This window comes from Macadamia integrifolia, chromosome 14 (genome assembly GCF_013358625.1).
Source record: "Macadamia integrifolia cultivar HAES 741 chromosome 14, SCU_Mint_v3, whole genome shotgun sequence".
Taxonomy (NCBI): Eukaryota; Viridiplantae; Streptophyta; class Magnoliopsida; order Proteales; family Proteaceae; genus Macadamia; species Macadamia integrifolia.
This window is the reverse complement of record NC_056570.1, coordinates 3996483-4023052: the sequence shown is the minus strand read 5'-3', so window position 1 is coordinate 4023052 and position 26570 is coordinate 3996483. Positions and strand designations below refer to the sequence as shown.

Genomic DNA, 26570 nt, shown 5'->3' with positions numbered 1-26570 from the left:
TTAGTCAAAGCTTCAATGGCTATTATAACACAAATGTCCCTTCAAATTCTTATCCAATGTTTAGTCAAAGCTTCAATGACACTTATCCACATTCGCTCTAATCACTTGACATTGCCAGTACGCAAGGCAAGGCAAAAACATAACACAATTACTTTTTGATCCCACGATTGGTTGGTGCCTTGATCCTCCCAATTGTGAGATCACTTTCTAATCCCTAGGCTCTATGGAGAAGAATCGGATCCTAACTAAGATGGAGCTGAATATAGTTATTCTCCATTACGGAATTATGTCTAGAGGACTAAATGGGTATGTAAGGCCGTTGATCAAGTTATCATGATATAGGGTAGCCACTATGGGGTATGAGGTGAATCATACACAGTCTTACCCTCACTTTGCGATGAGGCTATTTACTGACTCAAACTCACGACCACTAGATAACAATAGAACAACCTTACCATTTATATGAATCCAAATCCATGAAAACGCCATACAAGCATGTGCATGGCTTCAAACTTGGAAGGCAAAAATTGTAAGTTAGCATTGGTTGGGTGGGAGGGTCGTGCATCCAATTTTGCCATGTTAGATAGGACTAAAAATCTGATCCACAGACATACCCTAAGGCTCAATGCTAACTAGTCAAAAGTTTTAGCCAACATGTCATTGCCATCTAACAATAAGGCCTAGGGACGTCAATGGATCTTAGTTTTTTTGAAATCCTAGTCAACCCTAAGGTCTCTTAACCCAGCCCAGGCCTAGCCTAACCCTAAGGTGTTTCTAAAATAAAGAAAACAGATTGACTAAGTCTCTTTTCCTTGGCTAAGTATTATTGTTATCCTCTTGTTCCTATGTAAAACATGGTGGTTGGAAAGAGACAATTTATTCCATTTTATTCTATTAAGTGGCTTTGACTTCAAACAATAGTCAATATTTTACATAAGAATAAAAAATCCCAAATTTTATCGGGGTTTACAAGTTGTTACAGCTTCTTGTCCAGGGCCTTAGGCTTTGCATCAAGGTCTAGGCAACTTGTAGGTAAGAGGAAATTGCTAGGTTCCAAGTGAACTTGTAACTTGGGAAGTTCACTTTCAGTTTGTGCTCTATTCCAAAATTTTCTTCCTCACAAAACCACTTCTAAGACTTGTGAGTGGTGTTACTGTTTTTCTATTTTTTGCTTTTGGCATGTAATTTTAATCTCTTCCTAACAACATCTAAAACATTATTCCAACTTAATAAGGTCAGTTATATGGAGAATCTAAGCAAGAACGAGCGTGAAGATCTATGCAAAAAGATTTATGGATTATGACTAATTATAATGAGTACCGACTATCAACCTGACGCACCACTGCAAATCAACCATCAGCAACAAACTAATTTTAATCTCTTTCTATATGGTTAAAATAGATGTACTAGAGAGAACTTTTCATATTTGACATCTTTGTTTGCTTCTTCCAGGATGAAGTCACTAAGACATCCTCAAGGGTGAGAGAACAACAATCTAAAGTACACTAGGATGAAGAAGTATACATGTAACATCCCCAACGTTTATCTGCCTCAAAGAACATTTGGTGGGCAGATTAAGAAAAACCATTTATGGATTGAAGTAGGAATCCTGCATATGGTGTTACAAGTTTCAGTGTAGCCTCCTCTTTTGGTTTCAAGAACATTGTGTATCAATGTATAAAACTGAAGGCCCATGGGAAGATTTACGCCATATTAGTCTTGTATGATAATGGAATATTGTTGTCTCGCAGTAACCAAGGACTTTCCTTGCTCAGAATTTTGATAGGTACGGTAGGGGAGAGCGTTGCCGCCCTCATTTAGTAAGGATTCCAGCGGCCATTGAAAGATGAGCTTTTCGGTGTAAAGAAGATGAACGAACATGATTTCTCTCGCTCCTTCCTTCGATGCACCAATGGAATAAAATAGCCGTTGGGTTACAGGAATTCAACTTAATCTCCATTGCTTGCTGCTGTTCTATCAAATCTCAAATATTTGGAAAAAAAAAAAAAGTCTAAAGCAGCACCACGGTGTACTAGAGGTATGACCAGTCAAATAACTATATTCACCATTATATTTTCCAACAAATTTCAGGCGACATAAGAAGGCAACAACCCTTTCTCTCAGCACTTCCCAAGGATTCAATTCATGCTTGTTCAGTTTTCCAAGATTCCAATGCCCCCGACAGACAATATATATTTTATAAATAAAAGGAAAATAAAGGAACAAAATGAAGAAACCTACGACAAAGCAGATTAACATGAACTCAATGCTATGGCTGTTTACCATTGGGTTTGGGCGACTGCTGTAGTTGGTGGTGGCGGTGGTAGGGAGAAGCATGTGAGCCATTTGCTACCGACAGGCCCTTTGTCGGTTGTCCATTCCTTGATAGCAATCCAGCCTGTGTTCTAAGGCTGTTCCTGCCATTTGAGTTGGACCCACTGCGCTCTGCTTGCATGGTCTGGAAATAGTAGGAGGAGCTAGCCATGTCCTTCAGATTCAGCAGTGGCTTCAAGACCTCAACAACTTCACTCATCAGAGGTCTTGCCTTTGGATCCCGGCTCAAGCAGTGTTGGGCTAGCTGGGCAGCCTTCTGTGCACCCTTAATTGAGAAGTGGCCATCAAGCCGGGGGTCTATTAGTCGGTAAAACCTTCGCCTCTCCCCAAGATGTGGCCTTGCCCATTCAACCAGGTTATGCTCCCCATTTGGTCTGTTTTTGTCCATGGATCTTCGACCAGTCAGCATTTCAAGGAGGACCACCCCGAAGCTGTAGACATCACTCTTCGATGTCAGATGCCCTAAAGCAGAAAGTGGATTGGATTAGAAGAAACATGCTCAAAGAAATGAAATGTCATACAATGTGAGCCTGACAGGTTAAACACCCCCCCCCCCCCAAAACAAAAAGAAAAAACCAAAAAAATAAAAATGTCAACAAATACAAGGCAGTAAATCAGTCGTCACTTGATTTGTAAATGTCACAAATATTACAAGCACTGGGGAAGATTTTCCTTTTCATCATATCAGGACATGGCTCCACAATTAAGGAAATAGTAATCATTGGATTCCTAATACGTACTTCAGACAATGCATTATAAAAATGAGTAACACATTACTTTCTCTACAGAAAAAAAAAACACTGAAAGTCTCCACGAACTGTGGTTTTTGCAACTTCCACTACCCACTCCCCCCCACCCCAAAAAAAAAAAAAATAAAAATCTTTGAAGGCTGTCATCTTCCACAGTTTTCCCTTGCTTGAGCGATATGTTATTTTCTCCAGAACACTGAATCAATAAGGGTTCAGAAAGCAAAACACCAAAATTTTTGAAGGCCGTCATCTAATATCTGTGACTTCATTTGTTCCTTTCCACCAAGTTCTGAACTGGTCACCCTCCTATCATCCAGACACTTGTGCCAACCTGATTTAGGAATTCCTGCGCTTTCACCCTCTGGCTGCTGGAACCTTTTGTTGGGAATATGCCCACACTCCTATATGTGTTTTGATAATAACAAACAAACAAGTAGCTTTAACTATGATTGTTAACTGTTGCCTATCTATGCATATGTTGGATACTCCAAGTCAAGACTCAAAGAGCAAGACATGGAGACAATCAAGAAGCAAAGAAGATGGAATGCTAAGAGTGGAGCGTTAAGTGATGATGAAAGACTCCAAGAATCATACCAAGATGAAGACCCTAGGGTAGTCTAGTATACTCTTTGTAAATTATACACTCTATATGTATATGTGCACGCACACCATGCATTGCATATCATCATACTAGAATGACCTTAGGACATCCCTTGACCTAACATGGAAGTCCTTAGGCGGTGTAGTACATATTGAGAAATATATGTTCTAGTGATATTCTGTGAAAAACACAATGACTAGACTCAAGGGCATTTTGGGCAACCTTAGAGTTGGTATTCGGAGATGGACCCCTCATAAAAGTTGTAGGAAATCGAGTCTCGATTTCAACGCAACTTGAATTGGGTCAATCCGAAATCAGACCAAAGAGTTATGGCTGAATTACTGGCGACCGGTCAGTATGACAGTTGTCTGTCAAATTTCAGACAGAACTATAGGCGGTTGACCGGCACATGCCCGGAACACCTCCAACGGCTAGTTTTGAACTCCAACGGCTCTTTCCGGTCGACCGGTGAACCCAAAATATGACCGTTAGCCTGATTTGCTGCCTAAAATGATCATCTAAGCTCACCAATAAATACCTATGATGCTCTTAATTAAAGATCGACTATTCTTAAGCTTAAGAGCACATTCTAAAGAGCTTTAAGAGTCAAAGGCATTCAAATTTACTTGAGCAACTTGGTCTTCACTATTTCACAAGGAAAAACTCAAGTCTCTATCAAAGTCTTCCATATTCTCACAGTACAAGTCAAAGACTTGGAGAATACTTATAAGGTGCATTCATTCTTATCATATTCATCATTTGCACCACACCAGAGGTAACCCCCTTTATTCCACTATCTTATTTTTCTGTTTTACAATTCCTAGATTGTACTTAGGATTGTGTAAGAATCCTCTTATCCTGAAAAGAGTGTATGATGCCTCTCTACCTATAGAGAGGATTGTAAAGTTGTCTATCTGCCCATAAAGGGGATTTGTAAGGATACTCTTATCCATAAAAAGATTATAAATGTTTTCTTCCCTACCTACTGTATTGAAAGGGAGAACTAGTGGAATACCTTATAAGAGGACTTTTGTAGGGAGTGGACTAGACTCAGGTTGAGTCGAACCACTATAATTCTTGGTGGTGTAATTGTGAATTCTTTATTTTATTCTGTAGTTTTTTATTTACAATCACACTTGGGATAATAATTTTTAAGTATAACCTAATTCACCCCCCCTCTAAGTTATTTCACCTTTCTCCACCATGCAACATCATATATAGATCAAAGCATGAAGAAAAGGATCATAACAGAATTCAGAATTCAGCCAGTCCAACCACCCCAGCCAGATTGAGGCCCAAATATTATGTTTTCGTCGAGCATATCTTGGAGAACATAGGCTGATTTTATTTAGTTGCTAGTTTTGTCATACCTTTCGTCAGGACGAATAAGTGGCTGTGAAGCATGCTCTAGAGGAGATTGACCCTTTCCCTAGTTAGTCCAGGCATAAAGGGGAGGGCCCGCTGTCTCGGGAGTTTGAGCACCATCCCATTTCAACCAAAAATACAACCGTCAAAGGTATCTAACCTCAAGGTCAGTGAGAGACAGACGAAGGCCATAGGTGAGAGAGGCTTTGGTCATATTCTCCCTCCCCCCCCACCCCCCCCCAACAAAAAAAAAAAAAAAAACTAAAAAAAATCTTCTTCATCTTCTTCCTCTTCTTCCCATTGATTCCTATTCTGCAATAAACCCACAACTAAGAAGAACCGAAGGACTATTTTCCCCTCCTTTGTTGCTGTTGATCAGTAGAATATTGTCCTGTTGATTTCTCAACCAATTTCTGGTTGAAGAGTCAAAAATACAACCTGCTGCACTACTGTTCTGAGGTTTCTATGCCTTCTTCAATTGAAGATTCAGCCTGATACATTGATGATTTGGGTTATTGGTTGTAAGTTGCTATTTGTGTTGCAATTTCTAATTCTGAGATCATAGCATAACTTCTAATCCAGCCATCACAATTGGCTGAGATTTTGGAGAGGCATTCCATCCCAATAACCCTACATTCGACTGGACTGTTTACTCAATCAAAGGAGTTTAGTTACTAATTTGAGTCCTCACTCTTAATTTTGAAAACCACTCATATTTCATCATCTGAGCATCAGATTTAACTGCAATTTGGGAGTTGTTCTGTAACAAGTCCCCTACTCTGGACTGAGAAGATCTGTCCATCTGAGTAGTCAACTTCCTATATTGGTATCAGAGCCAACCATGGCCAGCAATGAATTAAGTCTTCTCTCTGACATGGCCAACCAACACCCAAAAGGTTCTTAATTATGTTCTTAGGGAGTTGAGGCAGCTAGATAAATGAATGGCTCGAATGCAGCAGCATTGGGCGTCCTAGAATCAGCTATAATACCTCCATGGGAATAGAAGAGACCTCCATTCAAAGCAAAAGTACCTGAAGTCGAGGTTAATATTGAAGAGATTCCCAGTAAGTGTTGATAACATGGAAAAGACTGTTTAAGATTCCTACAGTAGCGTCTTACAATGAAGAGTTGAAGCAAACAAGGTGAAACAGTCGACAATGAGGTCATCATTAAGGAACTTGGCCCTACAATTGAAGTGGTGGTTGAAGAAGTAGCCAGGGAAGAGACTATAGATGCTCCATTCACATATGAGATTAACCCAGATGTTGAGCATGAAGAATTCACTATCTCACCTGAGTTTTTTGAAGAGAGAACCATGTATCAAAGACTTCATTACCCATGTCTGTGAGTGGCCAGGGCCCAGAATACTGTTTTGGTCTGAAACTGGACAGGGCACCATGCCAAGCTTATCCCTAAAATCTTTAAAATTCAAGGTAGAGTTTCTTTCAAATGGGGAATAGTTGATGTAGATCAAAGCATGAAAAAAAACAAAAAAACAAAAACAAAAACAAAAACTAAAAAAAAAACAAAACAAAAAAAAATAAAAAAATAAATAAAAACAAAAACAAAACAAAAACAAAAAAAACAAAAAAACAAAACAAAACAAAACACCCAGCCCCTGGTCCACTTTCATGGGACATATTGAGGCCCAATTATTATGTTTGCGTGGGCCATATCTTGGAGTACATGAGATGCGGATTTTCGTGGAGTAACTTCTAGAAGATTAGGCTTTCAAAACTACCTTGAGAAGATGTTATTTAGTTGCTATTTTTGTTTAGTCTCTAATTTGGTTGCTTCGTCATTGACCAAGTTATATTTTATTTAGTTTCTACTTAAAAGTTTCTAATTTCTTGTAACTTTTATTGATTTTCTACTTTTGTAGCAAGGCTGTCTTATAAATAAAGAGGTGGTAACCCCCCTTTTTCTCTTTCCTCTCCTCCATCTTCTCCTTGTCCCTATTTTGATCACTGTTACTGAGATTCATTGGAGAGTACCAAGCCCATCTAAGGAGGGTTATTGCAGTGATGTTATAATTTTGTTACCTGTGCCATCATTCCCTTTCAATAACCTGAAGATTGGAGGAAAGACCAGACCTGGGCACCTTCTGTTCTGTGTTTCTGGAATACAGCATTCAGTGGTGAATTATCGGGATCTTGCGAGGGCTATTATTACTAGATTTGCAACTTCATTCCTGAAACTTCGCAGTTTATTACGATGACTTGAGGCATTTGTTTCCATCTAATGAATGGAAGAATTCTAATTTGTCAAATACAGAGGCTGCAAGACTAGTGCATGACACACCTTTACAAGACAAGATAAATGCTCAAGCTGGTTTATATAGACACGGTTGAGGTTCTTTTTCGACGAATATGGCGATTAGACAATGGACAGTCCTAGTAAGTAACTACAGTATTTTTTTAATTTAAAAACTGAAGTACTATATTGTTTAATTGTTTTGTTTATACCTACTTTGTATTATGTATTAATCCAATTTTTTCTTATATATTTATTTTTTATAGTTACTTGGTGGAATACACATGAAGGTCACACTTTTGAGGTTTCAAAGGTTGCAAGGCGTATACTAGGCCTTTGCTGCTCCTCTTCTGATTGCGAACGCAACTGGAGCACATTTGAGTTTATAAGTAGTTACTAGTTAGTAATTACATCTATTTTATATTCTTAGACTCTTTATTTTTGTAATTTGGCTTGTGGAATAATGGAACAATAACTTGAAGAGGATCTCTATTGCTTATGAATTTAGATTCACACCAAGAAGAGGAATATACTGGAACATTAACATTAAAACAATCTAATCTATGTTCAATACAATTGCAGCCTAGAAGAAAGGTCTCAAGAAAGGAGGCACAAGAACATAAATATTGATCCACTAGTGCTTGATGAACTGGACTAGAGTAGTGAGTGGATGGTTGGCTGCCAGTGGATGATTTAGTCCATCCCCAAAATGATTCCGAGTGGGACTTTGTTGCCTAAAGCAATGGGGGCATCGAATGAGTGCCACAACTGACCAAGAAGAGTTCAAGCATCAACCTCTGGAGCCAATGTGTTCTATACACGTGGTAGAGGGAGGGTTGTTGTCGAAGAGTCATCGGGATCAGATGAAGGAGATATGGAAGATGAGGAAGATGTAAATGACGACGAGGATGTCATTGATGACTTTGGTGAAAGGGCAACTGATTCTAAGGGACAGTAGCAACAAGAACAACTGCCAAATGTTGATTTCTTTGATAAAATTGATTAAATGATTTGTTTTTGGATTTAATGGATTGTTTAAACTTTAAACTTTGAACTTTGACTAGTCAAGTTTTGCAATTTTTTTTTTAATTATTAATATCATTTGCTATCAAGCTTCAGTAAGTCAGCAACAGCCTAACAGGTTAGCCTATCATTTGATCTTCCATTATCATACTCATTTTTGAATACATATCTCACATCCAATTTCCATTCCACTCTTCATTGATCTGATTCATATATACACTTTTTACTCTGATCTCCTAATCACAGGCACTAAAGAAAGACTATTGCTATCAAGCTTCAGTAACAGTTTAGCCGATCATTTGATCTTTCAGTTTCATTATTATATGATCATCTATTTATATCTGTTTTTTAATACATATCTCAATTCTCACATTCAAATTTTGATGTCTTCATTGATTTGATTCATATATCCTGCTTCAGAGTTGATATCCATCCTCGTTGTCATTGACATCTTCCTTTTTTATGGCTTAATGTTGATATTTGATGACGAGATGCGATTTAATGTTGATTTTTGATGACTTGATCTGGCTTAATGTTGATTTTTTGATGACTTGATTTGGCTTAATGTTTATTTTTTATGATATAGGGTATATATTGTAGCATACTAAATAATGTTAGAAAACCGGGAAAATAAGAAATAACACAATGGCGCCTTATTGCCAATGCTTAGCCTTGGGTCACCTTGACAACTATGGTTCAGGCCTTATTTTGTCGATTGAAACTAGAATACCTGAGATTCAAAGTGTTTTGGGTTGTGATTTACACTCTATAATCCCAAACCCTACCGCCACTCTAGCTGTGAGATCAAATACTGCAGACCTTCTTGGTTCTACTGCCAGCGGAACTGTTCAGAATTTGGAAGCGAAGGAGACGTTGATACAGGATTGAATACATGAGTTTGAAGTTTGAAGTTTTAACTAATAGTTGCAGTTCAAGTCCTTACTCACGGCTTGATTGTATTGCTTGGCCTGGAAATCCCTGTTGGTATCGTAACCCTGATCCCTGCTACCCAGAGGCTGAAGACAACCTTTTACCTTCCGCTCCCCATGATATATTCCTTCAACCCCCTATTTTCAATAGTGCACCTCCCCCCTTAATCTTTTATTTCTTTATGCTTATTTCCTTGTCATTCCAAGTATACCCCTTCCCCATCCATGTGTTTTCCATTTCCTTGCTTTTCTTTGGTAGCCTTAAATCTCCACTAACCTCACCACTGCCGCTTCTTACATTATTTGAGTTCTACTTGATATTTTACATTTACCAAGTGCTAAACAGTGATACAATTCACGGATTTTCCATTATTCTTAACACTTGATTGGTTTAGTGATTGGGTGGGTCCAATAACCACCTGAACCGGCTTTTGGAATACTGGATTGCACCAAGAATCCTTATTGGCAAACATGTAAAAGAAATTGGTCATTTCCCCCCACCAAGATCTTGAGCAATACCAAGGAGAAATGCAAGTCATCATTCATATCAACTCCCTCCATTTAAAATTCACAGTTTGAGCAATAAGATCTAGTGATCTCCAGACAAGAAGTTCACCTCAACACCACATCAATCCCACCAAAAATTCACAGTTCTCTCACCAATCAAATCAGAAAAAGAAGCAAGGAAAATGACAGTGCAACATGCCTTTTGATGATTGATGAAAAACTAATTTTCCTCTTACTTTTCTGTATTTTTCATGGATGAAATGGAGTAGGTCACAACAAAGTTGTCAAACAACTAGAGTCGCCTTGGTCAGCACCTTGTTGGTGTCACCTTTCATCCAGACCTCCTCCAATGCCTTAGGACCTAGGTGCCATGACAACAATGGGTCACAATGAATAAATTCAGAGCATAGACACTGTACCCTTGATGACAATGAACCGACTCCCTGGTCTAGGTGCATAATCATCTATGAAGAATACAGAAGAACTGATGCGGCAGCATTATTGTGACTGGACTGGCATAACCCGATCTTGAAACCCAGCCCAAACTGGGATTTTGGTCTTATAAGGGTTGGTAGGGGATAGCCTGGATTTTGTTTTGGCTTAGATACGTTGGGGATTAGATTGTGTTAGTTTCCTAGTTTGAGAGGAGTCTGTTTTAGTAGTTTCTATTTTGTAAGGAGTCTTAATTTCCTCTACAAAAGCTTGTATCCCAACAGATTAGACAGAAAATTAAGAAACTTTGGATATTTTATTATTGTTGCCGGTGTGGTGAAATTGCAGGCCACGTGGCCTTCTTCCTTCCTCCTTCTTCCTTGCGGTCTGAACCTTTCCCTCTCAGGTGCTCTTCCTCTTTCCTCTTTCTTTTCTTAGTTATTCTATTCTTCGTATAATCCGGTTCTCCCATTGATTCCCCTTTTCCCTTTGAGTTCCTTAACCCCATTCCCACGGTACACCAACAAGTCTGCATCAACAGGTTGTAGAAACGCAACCCTAAAAATGATGCAAAAAATAATAAAAAAACAAGAACGAGCAATACACATAGATTTACGAGGTTCAGCAAGATTGCCTACGTCCTCAGTGAGATGAGATATTGCTTCACTATCAATGGAGAATAGGGTTACAGTGATTGTCCTCACACCTCTCAAAATTGCTTACAAAGAAAGTAAACCTCGTTATAAATATAGAGCGAAGAACCCTAATACCAAAAAGAACGAAATTTCCCTCAGTAAACGAGTCCTAAATAAAACTCGAGCGGTGGGGCTGCGCCCACCTACACCGCCCACCTACACCACCCCCCTTTGTAGGGGGGCCTCCTGTCCCCCTTGCAACCCCCACGGCCCGCTTATCAACAAGCAGACCTCCGTTATTTGGGGGCATGCACAAGTACTCCCTTGATTAAACTGCGACGGAATACAAGACATCGTACCCCAAGTCCCAACAGATTACCACTGGTTCTTCTATTCTATCATTGGTTGAGGAAGAAGATGATAGATCTCTTTATTTAAAGGACATCTTGTATATTTACATAGAAGCGCTTACTTTTATAGTTCAACCTTGCTGTGTTTCATTCTTAATTAAATTCCAGTTCAGTCCTTCCCTGCTAAATTTATTTCCTCTTTTGTCCTTGACTCTAATTTGCACTTCCGAGAGGATCTTAAACTGTTCAAAATATTTACAGAATTGCCACTACATAGAAGCGCTTACTTTCATAGTTCAACCTTGTTGTGTTTCATTCTTAATTAAATTCCAGTTCAGTCCTTCCCCGCTAAATTTATTTCCTCTTTTGTCCTTGACTCTAATTTGCTCTTCCGAGAGGATCTTAAACTGTTCAAAATATTTACAGAATTGCCACTAGTTTTTTTTTTTTTTCTTTTTTTTTTGGATTTAGACACAAAGGCAGAGCTTGTGACCCAGGGTTTTGCATCAAGGACAAGAGGAAAGCTATCTGATAAATGGAAAGCAAAGGACTGATTCCCTGGTATAGGTACATATACCGTTCTTCCAGTAGGACATACACGGATACACCAAGAAATATGGGATAATGAATGGGGTACCGAGATAGTTTTAGATAGGAAGATAATGCAGGTATGCAAAGTTTAAATTACTTTGGAGATTAAACCTTAGACTTTCAAAAACTTGTCACACGGTGCTGAATCCATCCACATCATGGTAAAAAGAAATTAAACAGATGCCTTAAAAGTATCAGTGGTGCTATTACAGCAGTGAAAATTAGACATCAAACGTATGCACCAGAAAGACAATCAACAAGAAGATACGAAACCTACCAAAAAAAGATATGAAAGCAAAAATCATCAACAAGATTCCTATCGATATTTTGGGATGGATTTGTTTATTTATTTTTTCTCAGGCAAATCCAAGAGCCATGCTATCAAAAAGTAGGGAGATGAGTTGTACACATTGGGCCTCATGCAAACAGAATATTTGCAGAATTGACTTGAGAGTAGAAAAAATGACAATAAACACTTCAACAACTAGAATCATCCAATTCACACATCCATCTAATTGTCTTTTTTTCCTTATATAGGATGGCAAATAAGCACAAAAATTGCAAGGCAGAATAAAAAAATATCCATATGCAACAAATCATGCCAAGAAAGAAAAGCAAGCAATGCTAAACATGGAGACGCAATTTCTGAGCATCACCTGTCATCACATATTCTGGGGCTGCATATCCATATGTTCCCATCACTCGGGTAGATACATGCGTCTTATCCCCCTCAGGGCCATCTTTAGCAAGTCCAAAGTCAGAAAGCTTTGCGTTGTAGTCCTGGAAAAGCATGCTTTAGAAAAGGAAGTAATATAAGGGAAAAACATGATTTCTTTTACTCTGAATATTTGTCACATACCGCATCTAACAGGATATTAGATGTTTTAAAATCCCGATATATCACTGGCCTTTCTGCTTCCTCATGAAGAAAGGCAAGACCCTTTGCAGCACCAAGTGCAATTTTCATTCTGATGGACCACGGGAGAGGCAGGGACCCTTCAGCATATGAAATGGTTGTTACCAGAGAACATTAAATATCCACAACATAAAAGACCAAGGTCTAAGAGAAATATTTGATTGAAAACAATTCTCAATGGAGAACCAAATTTATTCTTCCATGCAAAAACAAGCATTACTATGCCAGAACTGTTAAGAAAGGTTAGATGAAAACAATGTTTGTATAACAAAAATCAGGAAAAATAAACACAGAAAATGAACCATACAATTAGTGAATAACAAGGAGATTAACTACATATTCCATGCCTTCTGATATTATCTTTCAAAAAAGCAAACCCTTGCTGAAGAACAGACTGGTAAGTCCCAGAATAACCTCAGGAAATACCAAGCAATTGTTTCTTAGTTCTTACTAAGAAAAGGAGCATCGATAATGGAGCTAAGGAAATGGCGTAGCATAGGAAAGATAGTAACACGTCCTCATTAAGAAACCGAGTAAATGTGGTTGTGAGAGCAAGTAAAAAACATTAGACGGGTGTGCTCCCGACTCATTGACCTGACGACCTCAATGATCCCAAACACCAAAAGTGTCTGTATTATTAGTTTGTAACAGTCTAACATAAAACCAATAAATGAGATTTTAAAATCCATAAACAGCTCTTCAAAACTATATATATATATATATATATGTCTCTCATTGCGTATTGATCATCAATATGCCAAGGTATTCAAAATAGACATTATCATTACTAATATTCTTATTTTCATTATAATTTTTAATTTCTCACTGTTCTCATTACATCATCATCAGTCTTATTATTAAAATATTATTGCTGCTTTTATGTTAGTATGCATGTCCTCACTATATTGGCCAGTAAAGACCAACCTGTTTTATCTAAAATTATATACTCAGAAGGAACCTTTACCTCATCACTGTACTTGGATGCACGTAATGCTAGTTAAGGATTCAAGTTAAAGAAAGATCAAGTAAGCTTTCACTAACAAGGTTCAGGATGTTCTAAGAAATGTGTGAGTTACTCCTTGCACACATGTACAAAACATGCAAAGGGATTCCATTGCTTTCCCATAGCATGTTTCACTGTTTTGATCTCCAAGACCTTCAAGTTGAGGACACTTTATCTGAAATTTCAGGAAAGTTAGAAATCGCATAATTCTTTTTTCTGATTTGAGAAGGAAAAATATCACTTTTTATTCTTGTAGAACTCTTGAAATTTTTAAATTGTAAATATAAACATGAATCCACATTAGGGCATAGATGTCACAATACCATGTATAAGAAGAAACAGAAATATCATGAGCAGAAGATTTATCAACCATTGACAATAAGATAGTAGCAAAAACAGCTTCAAAAGAACAGCATCCAAAAAGACCATAGTAAAACATAATAATTAAGTCACTCAAAATGAAAAGGCGAGGTTTAGATAATAGGGTATAAACTGCATAATAAATTGACAAAAATTTGATCCTTAGTTATTGAACGTTAAATTTAAAATATTAAATAATGCCATAGGAAATAAAAATACGACAAGCATGTGTTCTAGTTACTCGTTTCACACATCACATGATCATTATGTACATATTTTTTTCAATTCATTTTTTACATAGATAATTGATTAACTATAATTAAATTTAACATTATGTATGATGGTCTGTCTCATAAATCAGCTTATCAGACTAACATTATACCTGTCTATATTAATCTGTTGTAACATGTTTCAAATAATCTGGAAAGACTTTGAGGTATTAACCCAGAAAATAGATAGTCCTTAGGTGTTCCACACAAATAAACTGGAAAGACTGCATTTTGAGGTATTAACCCAGAAAATTGGGCTGTCACTCAAAAAACCTAGTGGAAATCTCGATTTCCCTCGTCAATTATTCACATATACACATGAAAAGAGGAGGGTTAAAAGTCATTTTTTAACTTTCTACCATAGTCTGATCTAAATAGGTGAATCTGGTAGGAAGTTCCCTCATTTCAATTGAATTTTAGCAAGATCTTTACATGAGTCCCTTCAATTCCCAGTATAAAATATCTGAGACCTATCATCAACAACACTTCAACACGTTGTACTTTAGGCTGTGTTTGGTAGCCAAGAGAAGAAAAGAAAAAAGTACACTTTTTGTACTTTTTTCTTTGGGTTAAGAATTTTTCTTTACACTTGGTATGTCTTCACCCAAGAGAAGATTCCCCTTTTCAAATTCAAAATTCCTCTTGGGAATTGTGAAATTTTATTTTGTTCCTCCAAAAATTTTCTTGCCAAAAACACAAGAAAACACAAGAAAACATGAGAAAATATGAAAACATAATAAGACAAAAAATGAATGATTACACAATGATTTCCTATGTGACTATCTCTCTCTTAAAATTGAAAATTTTTTGAATTTTTTCCTTTTCTTTTCTTTTCTTCTCTTGGTAACCAACCATACACTCTTTTTATTTTCTCACGATTTCTTCTCTTTTCTTCTCTTTTCTTTTCTTTTCTTTTCTTTTCTTTTCTTGTCTTGGCTACCAAACATATCCTTAGGGGCATCATTGAATAGATATTTCAGGACCTCCTAAATCGGAAATTACACCCAAAATTTCTAAAATTTGTTAAGGTTGTTGATGCAGACTCCCATGCTGGCCTGCACTACAGAAGAAGGAAGAAAGCCTAGCAAGCCGAACCAGCCCTCGGGCTTATCAAGCCAGCCAGCCTGACCCCCAATTTTGTCCTATGGTCCACCTTTGCAGCCATCAAACCAGCATAGCAGCCCCATATTATGTCTATGATTTGATCCTATTTTGGTCTTCTAGAAGATCCTCCAAGCTGCCATCAATCCAGCTTGCAGCTGCTGTCCAGAAGCTTCCAGGGTGTGTCATGTGATCTCCATACAGTTGGGTTTTGTCTTTTGTGTGTTTGACCAGTCAAACTACAAGTTGGCTAAGTCAAGTTAGTCCTCTAGAAGTCCCAAGTATTGTCTCTTATGTTTTCTTAGAGTACAAGTCAGTAGTTAGTCGCCAAAGCTATTATATGATAGTTTCATATTTGGTTTGTTTCTAATTTGTAAGGTTGTGCCTTGTCTATTTAGGAGAGATCATCGTAACACTTTTACAATTAATGAAGCTTAATAATTTGCATCCATTGTTGCTCCAATTCCTGAGATAAGATGATCAACAGCTGAGATAGTTCATAGTTGTGCGTGAGAGCCCAATCTGAAATAGCCATTATCCCACCCACATCTATCCCAACTCCATCCTCCTCTTCTTCTTATTTTCTTCTTTGTTCTAACGTGTGTGAGAGAGTTTGAGAGTGAGTTATAATCAGTTTGAAGCCTTGAGGATCATCTACAGTTGAAGATTGAAGATAAGCTAAGGAGACCCAAAATCGATCTCAGCTGTCAGGGTTTTGAACCCTGATCGATTTCTTTGGGAACTCCCCAACCCAGAACCTGATTATAGGAGGCTCACTCAACCAGAAATTCAGGGCTGTTGGAGCCTCCTTCTCTCTCTTCTCTGCTGAAACACTAATTCAGCCATGGTTGATTGCTGTGTTACTGCCCTTCTTCAAATCTGATTGGAGCCATATCTAGGAAACATCTTGGACTGTTTTGGAGCTTCAATTGACCAGGTGTGTTTGGTCCATTGACCCCTCCTTTATGAGTTATTAGTTATTGTTCTATTTCAGCCCAATTTATCTCTGTGAGGATTTCCTCGGTTCCTTGTTCTGAAATTAGACCTGAATATTGGACTGGAGTGCATAATCTAATGGGGTTATTTACCTAGGAAAACCAACCTTACATCAGTTGCATTCCATGCTCCTTCTAAAGACACCATAAATAGAGCAATCAATTTCTCCCAAAAGCTCTTCAAGAGTGAACTATTAGATATCTAGCAACCATGTAATAAGCATGTGATAAATGTAGCAAATATCAGCTCCCCTTTTTTTTATAGATGTTTATACTTTAACTTATACCTGCAACGTCATATCGTTTATGTATTGCATACACATTTACAAAAAAAGTTGACATATCACGTGGCCATATCACGTGGCCAGCCCTCTTCATGTCACTAACAATAGAAACAGAATTCAGGACTTTTAAGTTTTGCCCAAATATCCCAGAAAATGAGTAATATCCCTGACCAAAAAATGTCATTGCACAGGTAGTGACCTGCAAAATGGAAACTTGAACAGAAAGCACTAACAGATGCGATAATTATGTACCAACCAGAGGATGAGGATACTTAATTATTCAAGCAAAAAGGGAAACAATAATTTATAAACAAAAGCTTCAGTGGAGAAGAACAGTTTTCGAACCCCCATGATAAATATATATTTTCTCACGCACAGCACACAAGTACACAGTCAAATGCATTCATTGTTCTTTTCCTTTTGGAAGATAGCAACAACCATTAATTGATCTGTGTGTTCTGAATGACTGAAAAATTAAAGTGTATGCCACTTTTATCTGCAGAGGCAGTCGAACTCGTCCAACCTCTGGTGTGATGTTAACAGAAGGGGACAACTTTTCAACTGAACCTCAATTTTAAAGAGTTCCACTGATTAAATATCTAATATTCAAGACACCAGTCCAATTGTAAAAGAATATTACATGCGCAGTTACCTACTTCGAAAAAGGTGGTTTTCCAGGCTCCCTCGAGGCATGAACTCATAAACAAGCAGCCTTTGATCATCTTCAATGCAGTAACCGATCAATTTAACCAAATTCGGATGAAGAAGATCACCAAGAAAATTAACTTCAGCCTGCCAATTGCCACATGGGGGAGAGATAAGAATATCCATAAATATCAGAAGGAGAAGTTAAACAAGCAGTAAAAAACTCAACAATGAAAGTAATAACAATTGGAGGAGGAACACACCATCCACTCTTTATGGCCTTGTAATCCATCATGATTGAGGGTTTTAACTGCAACAGTAAGCCCTGTCCCAGGTTTTACCGGAGCAGTTCCATTCTCTTCAATCCATCCCTTGAAAACACAACCAAATCCACCCTCACCAAGGAGACTCTCTGGTCTAAAATTTCTCGTTGCTGTCTTGAGGTCATTAAATGTGAATTTTCTTAGCTGTGAAGCAACCTTCAGCTCCTCGCCAACTTTAGGAGTGGATGAAAAACTTTCTCCATTGCTAGTAGTTGAAGAAGAGGCTGCTGGGACAACTGGTTGGTCCCTACTGGTATCATTTGTAGATTTACTTTCGGCTGGTACACATACACATAATCAGCATTTTAGTAAGTCTTGTAATTGGTTCATGATATCAAAATTAACAATTAGCAATTAAACCACATACTGGAAATTATTTTGTGCCCCAAGCCTTTGACAATTTGCTAATAATATGACATCACTGACTAGAAATGATAATGCAGTTTTACAGGAGAAGGAAACAATAAAAAATCCCTGGTTTTCTTAAAGAATCCTAGAGACAAATGACCATTTATACCAAATTTACAAGAATGAAACTGCCTCCAGAAATATGCACTTGCACAAATGGAAGATATAAGACAGATTACTTTTTCCTACCGGCTATGTTTGGTTGCAAGGGAAATTAATGGGAAGGGGAATGAAATTTTCAAACTTAAAAAAGAAATTTTTGTAATCATTACCCCATGTGACTATATCACTAACTCCAAATCGTTCACTATTTGGTTATTAAATTTCACTTTACTTTGCATCCAAATCCCTTTGGTTTAAAAATTAAAATAAAAATTACATGTAACATATATTATTACTACAAATGATAAGAAATTTAAGTCATTAATACAATCACATTGGGTAATTACAGAAGTTTCTTTTTTAGGTTTGAAATTTTCACTTCCCCCCCCCCCCCCCCCCCCCTTCCTTCCCCCCTCAATTTCCCTTGCAACCACACATAGCCTCTCTATGCAAAAAAGGATATTTTGTAAAGCAATAACAGTAGCCAATTCAGGTCTTTCTTAGCTAATAAAAACTAAGACAAATTGGTTACCATCAATATATAATGACAAATCACAAATAAATAGCATCCAATTATAGAGCATCAAATGTCTCGCAGATCAGTGTCTTTCTAAATTTGCAAAGATAAAACAAAAGTTGGTTAAAATTGGCATGCATGTCAACAAATGGACATTCTCAACCAAACAACATCAAATTTACAAGCAGATATAGCAAATAAAAAATAGTGTCATATCCTAACCTTAGAAAATGATCGAATGAAAATTAAGTAACCGATCAAATCGAACCCAAGTAACCAAAGACAATGAAATTAAGCTGTAAATTCCAAACAAAGAATTCAACGAAACAATGTCAAATGGAAACACTTTCATAATTAAACAATTACCATAATGAGTACTAGTGCCGCTTATAGAGGTATCCACTTTGGATCTTGAGATGCAGCTACCAATAAACCTGAGCTTAATCCAACATCCAGTGTCCTCTGTCTCGCCATCTTTTTCCTTCCTTCCCTTTGATTTCCCAACATCCCATGTCTCTACCTGAATAGCAGCATCAGGACCAGCTCCCATCTTTCCGAAACCCTAGATCACAAAAATCCCATATCTCCAAAACTCACAAATATTCAAAACCCAACGAAATGAAACGAAGCCCCTTTTTTAGTCTTCACTGCAGTCCCCAATATTTCAACCCCACAAACCAGACATATCGAATCAACTCAAAACCCACCTCTCCAACCCCATAAAGAAGAGAACTTTTTATTTACAGAACTTCACAGAATCGGGGTTGAGAACCCAAAAAGCACAGAACAACAAAGATCACAATAAGCGACACCATTCAAAAATCCCTTCCGAATCCCTCTGTTGAAACCCCAGAAACTCAGAAGAAAATCCCATGAACCCAGTATAGAGAATACAGTGACGCAGAATCTAAATCTCTCACAAGTCACAAGCAACCTTATTATGCAACAGATCACGCAATAGCCCTACAAAACAGAAGAAAGTAAACACCGCCCAGTGAATTCTCTGACCAATACGGGAGCAATTAGGTCCCAAATAAAGAAAAATACAAAAAACAGAAGAAAAAAGTAAAAGGATTTCCTCCCTCACAGCTCTACAAACCCTACACAGAAAAACTCATTGGAAGCTGACCAGTTCAGAGCGAAAAAACCAATCTCACTTTGTCAGTTAATTTATCTTCCCTTATTTTATGCACTTTGCCTCTCACTGATAGAGTATTAGGCTAGCACAAAAAAAAGCAAAATGATAAGATTGTTAGGCTGCGTTTGGAAACACTTCAGAAATGTATTTCTCTAATTTAGTATATATTTAATTCATATAATTTTTTACAATTTTGTTCTCTGGAAGTGAACAATTTTTTTTATTTTTTTTTTTTTTTGGGTGGGGGTGGGGGAGAGGTAGAGGGTGTAAGCCAAGGTAGGTATATAAAACCCCAAAAACAAAAAGAAGAAGGAGATAGATATGCTGAATGTGTACTTTGTGCCAGTGGGCAGCACCAATGGCGATGTGGGAGGGAGCATAATACGAGAAGGGTAGAGGGTCATTTCAAAAAGGGATAGAAACATGTTGGCAGTGTATTCTGCCTTTTTCGACAATAAAAATATAAAAGTGAAAATAAAAGTTAAGTTATATTTTTATTTTAGAAATTAATGGTGCAAAACAAGGGAAAAAGACTATTGTTTAGGAGCATGGTCGATGCCACTGATCCCATGTTTATCTCTCTCCTTTCTATTTCAAAAAAATCTTTCCCCATTTTTTATGAGAAGGGAGAGGAAAAAGAGTTTAAAAGTCAATGTGGTCCTTACGCTCAGACACATGAGAAGGCAAAATGATTACCCCCCATTATTGATACTTCTGTGTCCTCTCCCATTAGACCCTGCGGTGGTGTATAAGCCATGTTATCTTTTCTGAAACCCTCTTCATAAGGAGAGAGAAAGTGTTGGCATAGGCCTCGTTCCCGGATAAAAAACCAAGTCCCTAAACATGAACCCCTCTAAAACTCAATTCCCACTAAATTTACTAAACTCCTCCCTCCACTCTTTCTCACAACCAACATATATAATAGCACCCCTCTTCCCAAAGTCACCATTGAAGGAGGATGAACAATTGGCAAAATGCTATCACCACCGAGCTACAAGCATTCCCTAAAATTTTAGGTTGAACAAAGTTCTCATGGGAGAGGCTGAAGAAAAAGAAAATATTTCTTATTTCACGTCAGGGCTTGATTTAAGGAAGTAATATAAAATCCTTATTCTTTGAGTTTTATTTATATTCTATTCTGTCTCTGGGTAAGTTCCAATTTAGCCATCTTCCTCTAAATGTATTTACCAATTTGTTCTTCTAAATTATAGTAAGTTCTGCAATTTTTTTTCCTATACTAGCCACAATCTAAATATTTTCAAAATTTGTCTTCTACTCTAGAAATGGTCGCCTTTCTCTAAGATTACATTTACCCCCTGCCCCCTCCCCCGCCTTTCTCTAAGATTACATTTCCACCCCCCCCCCTCCCCCCCTCCACGTTTTTGAATGATTAGCCAATGACTTTGTACAGACACCTCATTTTGTCATCTGACGTAGTCTAAGTGATGATGAATACATTATTTATAGTTCTGAGGTTCTCCATTCCCCCAGTAGTGTTAGGATCCAAAACGGATAAAAATGAGTTTTTGAAAATCATGGTAAAATGGCACTATAAAATATATATATATATATATATATATATATATAAAAGACCTTGTCAGGTCCACTTGTACCATGTCCAAACCCCTTTGCCATCCTAAGTCAGCCAAATGAGTTAGCTCGGGCGATAACTCAGTGGAAATCCACTGGCAGCTAAACTTTAACACTTGCCAAAATATGCAATTTCGTGTCAAATTCTAGGAATTAACGGATTTTTGGACCCTTGAGTTGTAGATTTCTAGCTTGTGTATTGATCTTGTCTCGCCCTTTTTAACCTCAGGACTTACCTAAACCATTTTAATGATCATAAAATATGTGATCGAGGCCACCAATTGAGTTAGAATCCATCACATCGTTGATCTAGGTTACTTGATGGAGTTACCTCCATTCTTAGCCAATAACTAACCCTATCCTCTTATGATCAAGGAGATCTCTAAGAGTTTGGATGAAAAACAGTGTCTTGGATGCGGGTAGCCTCCTAACCTATAAATAAGAACTCCATAGCCATTATACTAGGGGCATGGGCATCCGGCTCTTCATCTTTATTACTCCAATCTTCATCAATACGCATGGAATTTGATTGGAAAGGCTTCGGCTCTTGTATGAAAATGCCTCTAGATCTCGACATATTTGGGGGTCTCATCCCCTTCCGTCGTTGGCCACTTACACTTGTTTTTTGCTGTCATTTGGCTAAGAATACATTGAATCCAAGCTAATGTTTGAGAAAAAATGGAAATGATGAAGAAATGGAGGAATGGTGGTTAATTGTCTTCCAATGAAGTGTCTTGAATATATTTTGAGGGAAGAAATTGAGGAATCATTGCTTAGAGAAACTCAATGGAGATGATGAAGCATTTCAGTTGTTTGGAGTGAAAAACCTTTGGGTTAAAACATTTCAAGGAATATGAAGTTGCCCATGTGCCAACACACAACAAATCTTGGGCAGCAATGATAGAAAATTCATCATCTAGGTGTGCGTCAATTGAAGGCACAATGACACTAGGTTGTGTTTGATAGTCATTCAATTCCAAAAACAACGTTTCGTGTAAAAAACATAATTTTCAGTTTCTGTGCCAAAACGCCGTTTTGAAAAAAAAAAAAAAAAAATGGTGTTTGGTGAACTAGTTTCAAGAATGATTACCCTAGTTTTCATTTTTTTTCTGTACTTGGAACAAAACAGAAATGACGGAACAAACTTTTGTCGTTCCATCATTTTGGGTTTCTGCGTAAAAAAAAAAAAGGGGAAAAACAACAAGTTGACACCAAACGCTTTATTCTATTTTTTCGTTCCCATAGATCAGAATGGATGACTACCAAATGCAGCCCTATTTTCATTGATTGCAATACTATATAAATTTTCTGCTAGTAACAACTAGTTTGTGGGATTTTCTATGATATTGTATAAAAAGCATAAAAAGTGAAATTTTAAAAGGACCAAATAGAAAATTTCCCTTAAAATTCTCATAGGCCTCAATCAAGAACAAAAGAGACAAAATTCAAAAAATTCAAAAAAAAAAAAAAGAAAAAAAAAGAAGTAATGAAATCTGATAGAAGGAGTTCCTTTACTCTAACCTTACATTTGGAATCTTTTTACAAGAGCCCAAAATATGGGGTCAAATGCTTATAAAATGACATAAAATTTTGGAAAAATTAAATCGCGATCTTAAGGTGTGTTAGGACCATCCCTGACTTACAGAAAGTGTGTTATTCTGGCCTTGAGTGTCATTCTTTATTGATGGTTTAATCCCCAATGGAGCCAAGAGGTTTTCTTCTAGTCGACATTTTTGTCAATAAATTTATTCATATAGAGTTACAAATGTTTTGGTTCTCCATGGAGTCGTGAGGATTCTTGTGTCGATGATCTCCTTTCTCATATTTTTATTTTAGTGGAGTCATAAGGTTTCTTTGGTCAATTTTGTTGATGTTTTGTTCCCTCAGTGAGTTATCAGACTTAATGATGTTTTCATTTTTGTTTTATCTTTTTAACATGGTACCTCTGAGTGAGAGTGAGAGGGAGAGAGGGAGAGAGGGAGAGAGGGAGGAATGAATGGATTTCGTTTTATTGTGTTTTTTAGTTTTAAATTTCTAATTTTAATAATATTTAAATCTAATTCACTATTTCTTAATTTCATGACATAAAACTTATTCTAATTTAGGTATGTTGTTAACTTTCCTGAAGTTAGCGGGTTAATTAATATGAGGGTTGAAATAGGAGGGGTAAAGGAAACTTTTCCAAGGGGAGGAGGTGAGATATAGACATAGATCTAGATATACCGACGGCATGCCCAACCTTTCCGCATTAAATACTTACAATTGAAGGGCACAACTCTTTTTTGCATTAAGAGGGTCTATTTGCTTAAGAAAAAAATGTAAAAAAAAAGGTTGCTTAGCCTGTGTCTATCTCTTTTCTAGCCGCCCATAATACACGTTGCCCCCGTCGTGCTTGCATCCTCATTGGTCGAGACCCGCATACAAGTAGAGGGCATGTCCATCCTTGTCTTAAAGTAAAAAGATGGTATATTTGTGTCTTCCGTCAATGCATGCAAAGAAGGATGAGAAAGAAATCATGAAACTAAAAAATTGTCCGCAAGAGAGGATGCTCGTGAAAGATTATCATTTGAATTCTTGAATGGATATTGCTTGCAATTAAGTTTTTTGTTTTTTTCTTTTCAAGAGGACCACTAGAAGCCATTCAAGAAACCCACTGAGAAGTCAAGGAAAGGACCCACGTAGGGGACTAGAATGAAGGCCAAGAGAGACACTACCTTCTTGAAAAGTAGAAAAGATACTATAATAGTATTTGACTAGATTGTATAGTGTTAAGGTCAATGGGCTCTAACTCGGCAAAATTTTTGGTGTCTCTGAGTGGTCCTACTAAAAAATAAAAATAAAAGTCAATGCAATGGTTTGGAGGATTTGTAAAACACATATACAGACTCATCATGATCGATCGGGGCCTCCCAATTATTTAAAATGCATTGAAGGGACTAGTGCACTTGAGAAGATCTCGTTCCTTAAACTCTTTCATCCCATTGTAGCGAAATGGTCTTATTATTTTATTAAATTTTTGACGAATTAAAAATGAAAAAGAATGAAAAAGTAATGGTGACATTGTGGTTCCATGAGTCTCCTTATACTCTCTCTCCTTCTTAATCATTTGATACCCCTTCCCATGACCTTCTTAGCAATAAAAACATCTTCCCATGATCAATTAACTTACCAAGAAAAAGTGAATTGGTTGAACAATTAAGCCATCCCTAATCACACCCCTCCCCCCTCCAAAAAAAAAAGAGTACTACATAAATGACTCACCTCAATGATATCAGCATTTAGGCCCAATCCTGATACCCAGCTGATGATCGCATTTCGGTGAAACGGAATTGATCAAGGGTAAATTTGTCAAAAAATAAAATTTCAACGAAAATTACGAGAAAACTTTTTGATTTGAGCCAATCCGCTCGGATACATAGTCACTGACATTGTATTGTATCAGTTTCTAAGGTGATCAATCCGCAATCTGATATACCGTGCACTTAAACCATGATGATTATCTAACTCTATGCATATGGGTAAATCTAAAAAGTCTAAGGGCTTATTATTTTGATAGAATTGGGTTTTTGGATGTCAGAGCAAGTTTTGAAAGCCACAGCCTAATGTACTCTTTATGAACTAAGGAAGGCAGGCAACTTGGGTTTGCTTATTCAAGAAATATGGACAGTTTCTCAGACTTTTAAGGGGATGTTATCGAACCGATTGATGGTGTCTAGCCCTCGATCCCTTATGCTTTATTTCCCAAAGTTTTAGGAGCTATTTTTGCTCTGATGATGTTGAAATTGTCCAAGTTGTTAAAAGGGTTAGCTACCACATGGCTACCATGCACGTACAAAGGAGAGAAAATGTTTTGATTCTAGGAAATTATCTTGTAAGTAGACTTCCAATATTACAATGATTTTCTTTTATCAAAAAAAAAAAAATCGAAGGACAAGAGATTTGATTTTTTATTTATTTATTTATTATTTCACAGGGTAATGGGCACAAGAGCCACACGACTAGGCAACTCTCTTTTTCTTAAGTCTAAATAGACATCTTCATAATTCAACAAAAAAAAAAAAAAAAAAAAAAAAAAAAAACGAAAGTAAAAAATAGACCTTTTTATAGAAGATGTCTTTTCCAGAGGTCATCTAGAAATAAAAAAATATTAAACATACAAATAGTAATTTAGAGGCACTAGAGGCACATGCATTAATGTAGCAGTCCTTTTTTTAGTTGAACTTATTATTAGATTCATTGATCTCTATTTGGGAGAAAAAGACCTTCATGCTGATGGTGATGGAGATGTTTTTCCACGTCCTCCCATCCACATTGAGGGGCGACATTAGATGTAATACCCCAAAATTTTGAAAACCCTAATAAGGGTTTACTTGATAAGGTACAAAATGATCAATTTATATGAGATGTATGTTCGTGAAATGATGATGTACTGAGGTTGAGTTAAATGAAGAGAGTTCAATAGATTTTATTTTGTTTCAAATTATTCTGATATGTTGTTAATCAGCAGTGGAGATAATCTTAATTAACAAAGCTTTTTGGATAACGTTGGCCAGCATGGATGATGGTTCCAGCACAAATCCCACCTCCACTAGATAATGTTTTAGCCAGCTCAGCCATTTCTTTGATGTAGGCCAGCTTTACTTAGATAAGGATTAAAAGCTTTGTTAGGGAGAGGCAACCAAACTGGTGTTTTGCTAAGCCTAGCGCAACAGCCAACCTATAACCACCATTTGGCAGTCCACTTAGCACTAAATTTGAGTAATCAATTAACCATATGTTTCTTATTTACTTGTAAAATTTTATTTCAATCTAAATTTTACACGCGACAAAAAATTGAAGATCAATATCACTAAGGCTGCGTATGGTAGTCATTTAGAAAAATGTTTCTGACGTTTTTCCTTTCTATGGGAACAAAAAAAATGGAATAAAGCGGTTAGTGTCAACTTGGTGTTTTTAGAACGAAAAGGGGGGAAAATGCTAGAAACGCAAAATGATGGAACAACGAAACCTTGTTCCGTCATTTCAGTTTCGTTCCAAATACAAAAAAAGTGAACAACTAGGGTAATTGTTCTTGAAATAGGTTCATCAAACATCATTTTTTTGTTTTAAAACGATATTTTGACACAGAAACTGAAAATTTTGGTTTTTGA

At 37.1% G+C, this 26570-nt stretch overlaps 1 protein-coding gene across 5 annotated transcripts; it reads right to left on the bottom strand.

Annotated features, from left to right (window-relative positions):
• Nucleotides 1–2041: 2041 nt before the first annotated feature.
• On the bottom strand, nucleotides 2042–19956 carry LOC122061999 (serine/threonine-protein kinase PBL34-like). 5 transcript variants are annotated; one of them, XM_042625620.1, is made up of 7 exons: nucleotides 19822–19956; nucleotides 19059–19655; nucleotides 17606–17943; nucleotides 17354–17489; nucleotides 12629–12765; nucleotides 12426–12549; nucleotides 2042–2796 (listed from the first exon to the last, which is right to left on the bottom strand). In XM_042625620.1, the coding sequence occupies exons 2-7, from the start codon at nucleotides 19240–19242 to the stop codon at nucleotides 2270–2272; spliced, it is 1446 nt and encodes a 481-aa protein (XP_042481554.1). In that variant the 5' UTR covers nucleotides 19243–19655; nucleotides 19822–19956; the 3' UTR covers nucleotides 2042–2269. The 5 variants fall into 5 exon arrangements, with proteins under 5 accessions (XP_042481554.1, XP_042481552.1, XP_042481553.1 ...); XM_042625618.1 differs by having other exon boundaries at nucleotides 19797–19951; XM_042625619.1 differs by having other exon boundaries at nucleotides 19792–19930.
• Between the last annotated feature and the right edge of the window lie 6614 nt (nucleotides 19957–26570).

What these genes read in the sequence shown, in the direction of transcription:
- LOC122061999 (XM_042625620.1), bottom strand. Translation starts at nt 19,242, where the DNA reads ATGGGAGCTGGTCCTGATGCTGCTATTCAGGTAGAGACATGGGATGTT. An exon ending in AAGGCCATAAAGAGTGGATG is followed by an intron (nt 17,490 to 17,605) that starts GTGTGTTCCTCC and finishes GGCAATTGGCAG; the next exon opens with GCTGAAGTTAATTTTCTTGG. An exon ending in CTAATATCCTGTTAGATGCG is followed by an intron (nt 12,550 to 12,628) that starts GTATGTGACAAA and finishes ATGCTTTTCCAG; the next exon opens with GACTACAACGCAAAGCTTTC.